This window comes from Hyla sarda, chromosome 11 (genome assembly GCF_029499605.1).
Source record: "Hyla sarda isolate aHylSar1 chromosome 11, aHylSar1.hap1, whole genome shotgun sequence".
NCBI classification, from domain to species: Eukaryota; Metazoa; Chordata; class Amphibia; order Anura; family Hylidae; genus Hyla; species Hyla sarda.
The window spans coordinates 61390694-61404735 of record NC_079199.1 but is presented as its reverse complement, the minus strand read 5'-3'; the positions used below and the strand labels follow the sequence as shown (position 1 = coordinate 61404735).

The following is a 14042-nucleotide window of genomic DNA, read 5'->3' as shown; positions in this document are numbered from 1 at the left end:
CAGAGTTACCGTGTAACCCCGCATTATATCACGGGAGCGGGACCAAGGGCGCAAGTTTACGCCCTTCGTCCTTAAAGGGTTAAAGTGCAAGTGCTGCACAAGACTGGGTTTACAAGGGAATAGTTGATTTCCATGTAGCAAAACCATGTGCATTTTACTGTTAATTGTTGCAGGCTGGCTGTGCGTTATTCCTTCAAATTAACACCTTTAACCCCTTAAGGACCAAGGAACATACTGGTACGTCCTGAGTCCTTTCCCTTTCTATAATGCGGGGCCATGACGTGACGTCATAGTGGGTCGGGCCCGGCCTCTAACAATGGCCAGGACCCGTAGCTAATCGCAGTGATCGCTATTAACCCTTTAGACACGGCGTTCAAAGTTGAACGCTGTGTCTAAAGTGAAAGTGAAACCATGCCGGTTAGCTCAGGGAGCTGTTCAGGATAGCTGCGGCGAAATCGCGGCATCTCGAACAGCTGTTAGACACGAGGAGGGTCTCCTACCTTGCCTCCTGGTGTCCGATCGCCGAATGACTGCTCAGTGCCTGAGATCCAGGCATGAGCAATCAAGCGGCAGAATCATCGATCACTGGTTTCCTATGAGAAACCACTGATCAATGTAAAAGATCAGTGTGTGCAGTGTTATAGGTCCCTATGGGAAAAAAAGTGAAAAAAGTGAATAAAGATAATTTAACACCTCCCCTATTAAAAGTTTGAATCATCCCCCCTTTTCCCATTTAAAAGAAAAAACAGTATAAATAAAAATAAACATATGTGGTATAGCCGCGTGCGGAAAGTTCAGTATTATAAAAATATATCATTAATTAAACCACACGGTCAATGGCGTACACGCAAAAAAATTCCAAAGTCCAAAATTTTGTATTTTTGGTCACTTTTCATATTATGAAAAAATGAATAAAAAGTGATCAACAAGTCTGATCAATACAAAAAGGGTACTGCTAAAAACTTCAGATCACGGCACAAAAAAAGGAGCCCTCATACCGACCCATACGTGGTAAAATAAAACAGTTATAGGGGTCAGAAGATGACGATTTTAAACATATAAATTTTCCTGCATGTAGTAATGATTTTTTTCAGAAGTACGACAAAATCAAACCGATATAAGTAGGGTATCATTTTAATTGTATGGACCTACAGAATAAAGAGAATGTGTAATTTTTACCGAAAAATTTACTGCGTAGAAAAAGAAGCCCCCAAAAGTTACAAAATGGCTTTCTTTTTTCAATTTTGTCTCACAATGATTTTTTTTCCGTTTCACCGTAGATTATTGGGTAAAATGACTGATGTCATTACAAAGTAGAATTGGTGGCGCAAAAAATAAGCCATCATATGGATTTTTAGGTGCAAAATTGAAAGGGTTATGATTTTTTAAAGGTAAGGAGGAAAAAATTAAAGTGCAAAAACGGAAAAACCCCTGGTCCTTAAGGGGTTAAAGGGACCCTGACACCAGATATTAGCCTATTTATCTGGTGACAACACATTATTTAGGGCAAAAGAAGATTTATTACAATGTCCAGATGTCCTATTGAGCATACTCCATAGTATAGAAAGGTAGTTTTGAAAGTGTTTAGTGCCGTATGGTAATAAGACTACATAATCAATGGGACGTGTGGCATTCGGAAGTAATCCTGGTACCCGGGCTGTAATCTTTCCTACTCATTCGTAATTGACAGTCCAGGCACAACCTACGTCACCGCGCTGCCCCCTCTCTTCACAGACATCTTGTACAGTGATATCACTAGTCATGAAACAACTTCTGGGATAATACAAGACTTCAGTGTGGAGACAAATAAGCACTAGTGGAAATAGAGAAAAGAGGCCAGCGCCTCGTGTAATCCTGTAAGATGCAGATCTAGGTGAACTGAGAAAGTTGGGTGGTCTCTCACCTGGTTCAAAGCTTGTGATCAGGCATATAACTCCAGGATATGGGTGTCACACAGATTCTAGGTTATGCAGCTGACAGATCACAGGACAGTGTCCTTGTAGAAGGAGATTGTATGGAGTTGCAGCAGAAGAATATAGAAAAAGGAACTGTACTTAGCGCTACCATAATTGAATCCAAATAGAAACGGATGTGAAAGTATCACAAATTTATTGACACTGCATAAAAAAACAATAAAAGGTACTATAAAAGCAAGACGCGTTTTGGGAGTGATATCTCCCTTTTTAAGTTGCATGAGTGACACCTTCACTTATTCAATTGAAAAAGGCAGATATCACTCCCGAAATGTGTCTGGGTTTTATGGTACCTTTTATTGTTTTTTATGCAGTGTTAATAAATTTGTGAAACTTTCACATCCGCTTCTATTTGGATTCAATTACAGAAGAGCCAAGTACAGTTCCTTTTTCTATATTCTTCTGCTTCAGCGTGGAGAGGGAGCAGAGACGTGACACAGAGATAATAGACTGGTACCATTGTCTGTTCATTGAATGCATATTTCTGATTGATGGCAATGATGTATTTGGGCACTTACTGTATTCATTAGGAAGATTTGTTTTAACCTTATATTCACTTCAAAATTCACATAACTCACTTAATTATTCTGTATCATATCCTTATGCATCAGTATTTATTATTATTATTGATTTACACAAGCCTAAGGGTATGTTCACATGGCAGAGTTGGTGCGGAATGTCTGCACCGAATATTCCACATGGACATTCTGCTGCAGAGGAATCCCACTGATTTCAAAGGAATCTGCTGTACTGTGCACACAGCGGAATTTTGCGCACCAGATGTTTCTGCCATGAAACTCCAGATTCCAGCTTACGCAAAACGAATAGACATATCTATTCTTCTTGCAGAGTTTGCTCGGAAATACATTACCGTCTATGAGACGGAACATTTCCGAGTGGTCCTATCACTCACTGGATCAGGCAATGTGTCGAATTGTCAGGGATCGTTATATTTCCTCAAGGTACCGGACATGTGTGTATACCAGGTTTTATGCAGGGAAAGCTAGATGAAATATGGGAAATCCAGAAATAGTAATATTTCCTGTGAGACTTAGCTTGCCAGGGGCTTTGTTAAGCCTTTTTTTTTTATCAGTCCTGGATTTTTAATGAGATGAAAAGAAGGTTTGTTAGTGGAGCCATTCATTCCCTTTATAGGCCACTCCATGCCTCCAGAATAACCCAGGTCAGCACAAGAGTTGAAAATAGCTCATTACTAGGCTTTTAAACAAGTTGGCACTTTATTTGACTATGCTAAAGAGGCTGTAAAGTTAGTGTAGTTCATAATATAGTGTCTGTACCTGTGTGTGACCTGTTTTCTCACAATTCTTCTGTGATTTTCACTCAAATTTTTATTTTTATCAGCATACAAAATGACTGTTGTCTCAGATTTTTCCCAGCTTGCAATGCAGCCAAGACCTGACTCACTAGTCAGCTGATGACAGGGAGCCTGTCTGCTTCAATGGGTGGAGGGATTGCTTGGTGGGAGAGAGATCAATCTGCAACTAATGCAACAGCTGTAGGCACCCTGATTGAAAACCATAGGTCTTTGAATGGATTCAGCTCATTTATGTTTCAATGGGTGGGGTGGCTGATGTGTGAGAGGGAGTGAAAATGGAATTGTGGGATTTGTAGTCAAAAAAAGAAAAGTCAAAGAGGAAATACAAGTTCACAAAAAGCTAGCCACAGCATTATAGTAATCTCACAACATAGTAATTTAGCCCCAAGACAAGCGCAGATCCTTCCTAAGCATGTCCATTACTGCCTGCCAGGTACGTGCTAAAATCACCTCATGGTGGATAACCCCTTTAAGTGGATAGTAGGAAGCCCCTTTATAGTTAGGCAAGATTTCTGCGTAGTTAGCGCTGAACAAGTAAGGTTTCTTTTGTATTTGTTTATGCCTGAAACTAGCTTTGTGCTGGAACAAAAGTTAATACGGTAATTACAAGGCTACAATATTTTACATTTCTTGACCAGCCAAAGCTATAGGACTTGTCTAGGGGTATTTTTTTTTTCTCTTAAAGGTGTAAACTATGTTAAAAAGAAAAGCAATACTCATTTTAGTGATCTGCCACTGCCATTCAGATGATCTATGGGACCCTACTTTTTTAATATCCTAGTCCCATCGTGACAAACCTTAAACCCTTGCCGCAAATGGATGTTCATTAACGTGGTATGATGCTCCCAAAGCAGGTGAGCGTGCATCATACCCGATGGGTCCGGGTTGCTATAGGCAAACAGGACCCACGGCTAATGACGAACATCGCCAATCGGGCTGATGTCCGGCATTAACCCTTGCTGATGCTGAGATCAAACTTGATCGCTGTGTCTAAAACGAAAGTAAACATTGCCAGTTAGCTCAGTGGTGCTATTCGGGACCGCCACGGTATCCCAAACAGCTTGCAGGATGCGAGGAGGATCCCTACCTGCCTCCTTGCTGTCCGATTGCCGAATGACTGTTCCGTGCCTGAGATCCAGGCAGGAGCAGTCGAGCGGCGCTAACACTGATCAATGCCATGCTATTGCATGGCAGTGATCAGTGTAGGAAATTAGTGTAGTCCTCTATGGGGGCTATAACATTGCAAAAAAAAAAAGGGAAAATAAAGCGTTAATAAATGTGATTTAACCCTTCCCTAATAAGTTTGAATCACCCCCCCCCTCTTCCCATTTAAAAAAAAAAAACTGTGTAAATAAAAATAAACATATGTGGTATCGCCGTGTGCATAAATGTTCAAACTATAAAAATATATTGTTAATCAAACCGCACTGTCAATTGCGTACACGTAAATAAATTCAAAAGTCCAAAATAGCATATTTTTGGTCACTTTTTATACCATAAAAATGAATAAAAAGTAATCAAATAGTCAGATCAAAACAAAAATGGTACCAATAAAAACTTCAGATCATGGTATAAAAAATGAGTCCTCATACTGCCCCTTATACAGAAAAAAAAAAATGTAACAGGGGTCAGAAGAGGACATTTTTCAACGTATTAATTTTGGTGCATGTAGTTATAATTTTTTTCGTCGTAAAATAAAATCAAACCTATATAAATTGGGTATCCTTGTGACCGTATGGACTTACAGAATAAATATAAGGTGCAATTTTTACCGAAAACTGAAAACAGAATCCGCTAAGAATTACAAAATGTTTTTTTTTTCAATTTTGCCCCACAAATAATTTTTTTCTGCTTTTGCCAAAGTAAAATTATTAATGCCATTACGAAGTAAAATTGTTCGCACAAAGAACAAGCCCTGAAATGGATTTTTAGGTGGAAAATTGGAAGTGTTATGATTTTTAGAAGGTGAGGAGGAAAAAACTAAAGTGCAAAAATGAAAAATCGCCAAAGAAGGAAGGGGTTAAATGCCAGCTCAGCCAATTACTGAATCAGGCAGGCCTCTGCTGCGGCCACTGATTCTCTGTGAGTCCATCTCCTTTAATTTAAAAGACGAGGAAGTGGGGATCAGCAAGGACAAAGTGAGCATCAGAATAGCAATAACAATGAGGTGAGCAATGCTTTCATTTATTCTTATTTCTTTTTAACACAGTCTACACCCTGGATAACCCCTTTAATCAACAATAAACTTCACTTTGATATAGAAAATTTAATAATTGAATATCAGAGCTATACTGACTAAGGGTACATTCACACAAGCACATTTTGCTGTGTATTTTGCTACAGATTTTTTGCTGCAGATTTTCCTACCCATTGACTTCAATAGGTAGGAAATTCTGCAGCAGAAATATGGAATTTCTAGGTTATTCCTACTCATTTTACATTATAGTTAATATCTGAAATCATAACTAAAGTTTCTGGAGTTTTGGTCAAGTGTTATAAAAGACTTACCCCTTCTTGGCCATTTGCAGTGGTGTTTGCCAGCATTTCTTGAAGTGCCCTGACAGAAAGGGATTGCTCCAGAACAAAATTACATATGCAAAGGTCAGGAGGAACATACTGTGGAAACAGAACAGAAGAAATGCAGTTACTACATGAGTATTTGCATAACTGAGTTTATCTATCATCAAAAACACAATTTCAACTCTCCCTTTTATTGCATTTGTGCAGATTATTTTTCCCCTGGACAAAAGTAAAAGAAAATGTGTGTGCACATATTGGATTGTTGTGTGCCAGCATCAATGGAGAGAAATAGAAAATCAAATTAGCTTTAAACTTGTTTTTGTGGTCTTGTTGCCAACCCTTATATAAAACTTGTGTCATCTTTGTTCTTCGTGAGGCAGTGGTGGACTGGTTGGTAACTGGGGTGGTACACATTTTTTTGTATGGTATTCACACACTATTTGCATATGTGGGATCTTTTGCCTGCAATAAGCAAGAGACCATCCAGCATCAAAACTAAATCATAGAAACTTGGTCTGATTGTTAATATCTAACCAATCTATCCAACTAAGATTTACTTTTATCTAAGATTTACCACTGTTGGGTTATCTGAGGGTACTAAACACATATGATGTGCACTTCTAGGTGCTATACAAAAACCGCCGACGCATTTCCACCCCTCTGTAGGCAGTGGTGTCATCAGGGAGGTAATCTACTTAAAAATTGCCTTATTGAAAGCAACATATTATTGCATTTTGCTTGACGGTAAAAGCAAAAAAAGGAAGAGACCACTGTGGTATTTGGTAAAAGTGGCCAAAATCATAAAAAAAACTAAAATCTAGCATTGAGTGGATATAAAAAAAAAAAAAAAAACAGAGCAATGACGATAGGGAAATCTATAAGGTTATGCAGGAATAGGTCAAGCAAGGTTTAAAGCCTTTAAAGGGGTATTCCAGGATTTGTGCTACAGGGGCTGTAAAGTTGGTGTAGTTCATAATATAGTGTCTGTACCTGTGTGTGACGGTTTTCTCACAATTCTTATATGATTTTCACCCCAATATTTATTTTTAACAGCATACAAAATAACTGTTGTATTAGATTTCTCCCAGTTTGCAATGCGGCCGAGACCTGATTTCACTAGTCAGCTGATGACAGGAAGCCTGTCTGCTTCAATGGGTGGAGGAATCACTTGAGAGAGAGAGATCAATCTGCAACTAATGCAACAGCTGAAGGCACCCTGATTGAAAACCACAGGTCTTTTGAATGGATGCAGCTCATTTATGTTTCAATAGGTGGGGTGGCTGATGTGTGGGAGGAAGAAAAATGGAATTATGGGATTTGTAGTCAAAAAGAAAACTCAAAAAGGAAATACCAGTTCACAAAAAGCTAGCCACCAGTGTTATGGTAATCTCACAACATAGCCATTTAGCCCCAAGACAAGCGCAGATCCTTCCTAAGCATGTCCATTACTGTGCGGCAGGTATGTACCGTATATTCCGGCGTACAAGACAACTTTTTAACCCTGACTTTTTTACGGTAAAGTCCGGGATAGGAAAACTTATGACTATCTGCCTGGGCCGGCTACCGTGTGTGGGGGCCGGCCAGAGCAGATAAAAACTAATTACTGATACTAAAAACCAGGGTGTCTCCAGCTGTTGTGAAACTACAACTCCCAGCATGCTGATAGTTGTAGTTACACAACAGCTGGAGGCAACCTGGTTTTTAGCATCACGGGAGCAGATAATCATAGCTTTTCCTATGCCGGACATCCCTGTGTCCCGAAAGATCTTTTCCGGACATAGTGATGTCTGCCGGTCACTCACCATTCCCCCGACGGGCGTGCGTCCTCCTGCGGTCCTCCTCCGCTTCCCCGTCTCTATGGTTGTACGCACGGGACGTCAGTGATGTCCTCCTCCGACCATAGAGATGCAGGAGGACCAGGAGCACCGCAGGACCATCGCAGGAGGACGCACGCCGGCCGGGGCCTGGTGAGTGACCGGCGGCGCTTCATCTTCTTTAGTGATCCGGTCACCGCTCCTACAGGCCTGGGACTGCTGCTATGGTCCATAGCAGTAGATGGTGACCCCGGGCCGGAGGAGCGGTAAACAGAACACTGTGTGGGCAGTACAGACATACAACCTCCAGCCATACATTGTATATGGCTGGAGGTTGTATGTCTGTGAGGGGGGGGGGGACTGTCTACTAATGTGGGGGGAGCTGCCTACTAATGTGGGGTAACTCCCGACCTAATGTGGGGTAACTCCCGACCTAATGTGGGGGAAGCTGCCTACTATTGTGGGGGAACTGTCGACCTAATGTGGGGGAGCTGCTGACCTAATGTGAGGTTAGCTGCCTACTATTGTGGGGGAACTGCTGACCTAATGTGGGGGGAACTGCTGACCTAATGTGGGGGGAGCTGCCTACTATTGTGGGGGAACTGCTGACCTAATGTGGGGGAGCTGCCTATTATTGTGGGGGAACTGCTGACCTAATGTGGGGGAGCTGCCTACTAATGTGGTGGAACTGCTGACCTAATGTGGGAGAGCTGCCTACTATTGTGGGGAAACTGCCGACCTAATGTGGGGGAACTACAACCTAATGTGGGGGAACTGCAACCTAATGTGGGGGAACTGCCTACTAATGTGAGAGAGTTGGCAACCTAATGTGGGGGAACTGCCAACCTAATATGGGGGAACTGCAACCTAATGTGGGGGAACATGCTGCCTACCTAATGTGGGGGGAACTATACTGCCTACCTGATGTGGGGGGAACTACATGGTACCGTACATCGCGGTAGAAGGGGTAGTCTTATACGGCGAGTATATCCCAAACTCCATATTTTAACTGTAAAGTTGGGGGTCGTCTTATACGCCCAGTCGTCTTATACGCCGGCATATACGGTACTAAAATCACCTTATGATGGATAACCCCTTTAAAGCACAGGCAGAAGAGAAACTATCCAAGTCAGTGAAAAAAGGCGATAAGATATCTCACATATATAAATTAAAAAAGGAAATTTAAACAAGGAATAAATCAATTTTAAACAAAGGAAGGTATGTAGAAGAGGATAGCTGACTGTCTCAATGAATACTGCTCAGTTATTACAGAAAAAAAAGAAATTAAGGAAAAGGACCTCAGTTAGGGAGGAAGACTAATGAATTGTTTGATGCATGTGTCTTTACAGATGAAGAGGTTCTAAGTGAGCTGTCTACAGTTAAGACAAACAAGTTACAGGGGCCTGATGGGATACACCCAAAGTTATTAAAAGAGTTTTACTATGTTCTAGCAAAAAAGTTAACAGATATATTTAACCAATCACTGGTAATTCCAGAAGACTGGAAATTAGCAAATGTTGTGCCCATTCACAAGAAATTGGGCAACTATAGGCCAGTAAGCCTGACATCAATAGTGGGGAAATTAATAGAAAACATACTAAAGAATAGGATTGTGGAATATCTAAAATCCCATGGATTACAAAATGAAAAACAACATGGGTTTACTCCAGGGAGATCATGTGAAACTAATCGTATTGATTTTTTTTTTTTTTTTTTATAGAGTGACAAAAATAATAGATAGTGGAGGTGCAGTGGACATCACTTATCTAGATTTTAGTAAGGCTTTTGACACTGTACAACATAGAAAACTTATCATTAAACTGAAGTCATTGAGCTTGAACTCCTATATTGTTGAATGGATTAGGAAGTGGTTGAGGGACAGACAACAGAGGGTTGTACTCAATGGAGTATATTCAGAGCAAGGTCTTGTTATCAGTGAGACACCTCAGGGATTTGTATTGGGACCCATTTTGTTTAACCCCTTAGGGATACCGCCAATTTTGGCCTTGAGGACACAGGAAATTTTCATGTTTTCATTTTTCCTCCTTGCCTTCTAAGAGCCATAATGTTTTTATTTATTTTTTTAGCTACAGACCCATATGAGGGCTTATTTTTTGCACCAATTGTTCTTTGTAATGACACCTTTCATTTTACCATAAAATCTATGGTGTAACAAAAAAAAAAAAAAAACTATTTATGGAGGAAAATTCACAATTGTGCAACTTTTTTTTTTGGGGGAGGGGGGGGTTGTTTGTATGTAGTGCGCTTTAAAGTAAAACTGACATTTTGTCTTTATTTTGTGGGTTAATACAACTAAGATGATACCCATGTTTACATGCTTTTCTATTATTGTACTGGTTAAAAAAAATCTCTTTGGAATGGAGCTCCATTCCCCACCACAGCACCCGGACTTCTGACAGAACACCAACAGTTGCTTATTGGACCTGAGGAAGGCGGGAGCAAGCGTCTAAATGCATTGTCCATTTTTCCTTTACTTCGAATAAATCTTTATGTCCTGTGCAACCGTGGTGGCCTGAAAATTCCTTGTGCATACTCAGCAGCAGCGCTTGTATCAGACACTCTTTTTTCCTCTATTTTGCATCCTCTACTACTCATCCGCACCTAGGGCGCAAGCGGACAGGGTCCTCGAGCTGCATACGTAATACAATACATTTACTTTTGAGTTGGGTTTCAGACACAACTCCACCCAATAAGGTTAGCACAGCACCATTGGTGTGGTGGCGAGTCCATAATGTCTCACAATACTACACCAGGGACCACCCCAGGTTTTTTTTTTCCTTTTTTCCTTTCTCATGACAGCACCTAGTGTTTATTTTTACTAGAGATGAGCGAACTTACAGTAAATTCGATTCGTCACGAACTTCTCGGCTCGGCAGTTGATGACTTATCCTGCGTAAATTAGTTCAGCCTTCAGGTGCTCCGGTGGGCTGGAAAAGGTGGATACATTCCTAGGAAAGAGTCTCCTAGGACTGTATCCACCTTTTCCAGCCCACGGGAGCACCTGAAAGCTGAACTAATGTATGCAGGAAAAGTCATCAACTGCCGAGCCGAGAAGTTCATGACGAATCGAATTTACTGTAAGTTCGCTCATCTCTCATTTTTACATATATATCCTTTTACCTAACAGGATACAGGCGAGTATCCGAGCGCACAGCAGTTAAGAGGTACACAGGCAATGCTGATGTTGATTATTGACTATGAGTGAACATAGGCTATGTCTGTATGCTCCTGCCAGATACCGACACAAAGCCTTATGGGTAGTATGAGAAGACATTAAACAGGCATAAACACAGAGACACATACAAACTAAACCTGCTTTATCCAGGAAAAGGCAAATCTCAGTGCAGAGCTTTCATTGCCAAATGAAATAGGTAGAAATGTATACATGAGTAAAAAAAAAAATTATGAAACTGACCTGGGCACATTGCTGGCAATATAGGGCATGTCACAAAATTTTATGTGTGGAAGTTTAACTACCCATGTCTTAGGTCGCAGTTAAGGTCCTATAGGTTTTATAAAGGCGGGGGGGGGGGGGGGGGGGGTAGTGTATTGGGGTTAATAGCAATCTGTCATAAAATTGCAGGTTTTCAAGTTAATATTCACCAGCACTCCACTGACCTTTTAGAGTGTCATAATGTGACATCATGTATCCACTATTCTTTTTGGATGTCTCTAATAACAGTACATCATATCTGGTAGACATATAATTTATTGTCTCAGCCCCACACATGTCTTTTACAAACTCCTACACTATCCTTTGCACTCAACAACTGTGCAGTAATATGAAGAATATCTATTACACAACTAAGATGCTTCAAGGTCGAAGGTAATCACCTAGGATGCTATCAAAATTCCTCCTATGACAAAGATGTGGACCCAGGCTGCTATTATCCTCAAAATCACTTCTATTGGTTACCCATGTTAAAGGGGTATTCCGGTGGAAACTTCTTTTTTTTTTTATGAAACTGGTGCCAGAAAGTTAAACAGATTTGTAAATTACTTCTATAAAAAAAAAGAATATTAATCCTCCCAGTACTTATTAGCTGCTGAATACTACAGAGGAAATTATTTTCTTTTTGGAACACAGAGCACTCTGCTGACATCACGAGCACAGTGCCCTTTGCTGACATGTCTGTCCATTTTAAGAACTGTCCAGAGTAGGAGAAAATCCCCATAGCAAACATATGCTGCCCTAGACAGTTCCTAAAATGGACAGATATGTCAGCAGAGAGCACTGTGCTTGTGATGTCAGCAGAGAGCATTGTGTTCCAAAAAGAAAATAATTTACTCTGTAGTATTCAGCAGCTAATAAGTACTTGACGGATTAAGATTTTTTTTTAATACAATGCCTATTCGTCTGATTTGGACTATACAGCAAAATATGAATTAATATCCAACAAATATGCTTTGGATCTTATCCTTTTGAACATTGAGTTCCTACAAAAGGACATTGTTGCCACCACTGATCGTCTGAAACTGAATATGCCTTATCCACCGCCAACCAGGAGGACTTTGAGTGCCTCATTGAAAAAACAAACAATTTCTATTAAAATTTTAAGGAGAGCTTGAGACCATAAAACAACACAAGTGGCACAGGGACACCTTAGACTATTCCTTTGGTAAAGTCTACATTTGGAACAATAATTCCTCCATATCCTCTAAACGCTCACGAAGAAATCAAGAAACATCCAGAGATACATTACTTTGTTCAACTGAGACCAATACTTCAGCCATGCCTTCTGACCGTCAGCCTTTTATAGGGGTACATTGTTCTCCAGGTAGAGACCAACCCACAGGGGTGGCCGACGCCATCACTGATCCCGCAGTAACCAAGCAGCAGACTGTAAATATCTCATCTATTCCTCTGACTGATTGTCAACTTGAATTACTGTCTAAGGGACTAAGTTATTGTCCAGATCAGAACACGGACTGGTTTTAGTTAGAACTTGATTTAATACAATTCTTCCGTAGGCTTAAACTCAAAATTTGGTTTCATTTTAATCCATGAAGTACTAATGTTTTTGTTCCTGTTAACCCAATTTATTCTCAACAGGACGGCTTTGCTTTTTCATATAATTCTCTTGACTTTCCGAGTAATTTCAATCCTCCTATACAGTTTAATGCCTTTGACACATATTGTGACTTAGTTCGTACAGAAATTACCCACATTAAAGAATCAAGTGGTACACATAGGAGACATAATCTGACTAGACAACAATGTGAAGCAATGGCTTCCCTGGCCCATGATCACAATTTGGTGGTGAAGCCCGCTGACAAGGGCAGAGCCATTGTGATCATGGAACAGGATCAATATATTTTAGAAGCAGAACCCCAACTATCAGATTCCTCTACATACTTTAAACTCAGCAGAGACCCTACTCTTGTGATCTGTGCAAGGATCAAAGCCGTCCTAGATTAAAGGGGTACTACCGTGGAAAACATTTTTTTTTTTTTTAATCAACTGGTGCCAGAAAGTTAAACAGATTTGTAAATTACTTCTATTAAAAAATCTTAATCCTTCCAATACTTTTTAGGGGCTGTATACTACAGAGGAAATGTTTTTCTTTTTGGATTTCTCTTATGTCACAACCACAGTGCTCTCTGCTGACCTCTGCTGCCCATTTTAGGAACTGTCCAGAGCAGCATATGTTTGCTATGGGGATTTTCTCCTTATCTGGACAGTTCCTAAAATGAACAGCAGAGGTCAGCAGAGAGCACCGTGGTCGTGACATAAGAGAAATCCAAAAGAAAAACATTTCCTCTGTAGTATACAGCCCCTTAAAAGTATGGGAAGGATTAAGATTTTTTAATAGAATTAATTTACAAATCTGTTTAACTTTCTGGCACCAATTGATTAAAAACATTTTTTTCCCCATGGTAGTACCCTTTTAAGCATTATCTAATTCTCTGATTGACAAAAAGTTATATAACTACTTACTGGTATCTCATCCTGTCATTCCCTTACTTTATTTGCTCCCGAAGAATCATAAGTTACTGGTGGCCCCCCTGGACTCTGCCACCAGTCAGTCGTCAATCTTCGTAGAGCAGATCCTATGTCAGTATGCCATGAAAGCATGATCTTACCTGTGCGACACGACCAATTTTTTGGTCAAGATATCTGATTTACAGGTTCCCCCAACGCCATTTTGGTCACACTTGACGTGGTCAGACTGTACACCTCCATCCTCCATGGCCGCCACGCCCCCTTCCATAGAATTGCATAGCGGGGATGGGGCATGACGTCACACGAGGGCGGAGTCATGATGTCACGATACTCTGGCCCCGCGGGCGGCAGTTTGTGAGCTGGCAGTGCGGTGTGCAGCTCAAAAAGGTCGGTGCCGAATGCAAGATTGTGTGAGTCCCCAGCGGCGGGATCCC

General features: G+C 40.7%; 1 protein-coding gene across 9 annotated transcripts in view; it reads right to left on the bottom strand.

Annotated features, from left to right (window-relative positions):
- Positions 1-14042, bottom strand: part of RYR3 (ryanodine receptor 3) — a 991818-nt gene that overhangs the window by 822432 nt on the left and 155344 nt on the right. For all 9 annotated transcript variants that reach the window (XM_056545312.1, XM_056545313.1, XM_056545314.1 and 6 more), the window contains exon 3: positions 5818-5925. In XM_056545312.1, coding sequence (XP_056401287.1) covers positions 5818-5925 — 108 coding nt within the window. The remainder of the gene's footprint in view (positions 1-5817; positions 5926-14042) is intronic.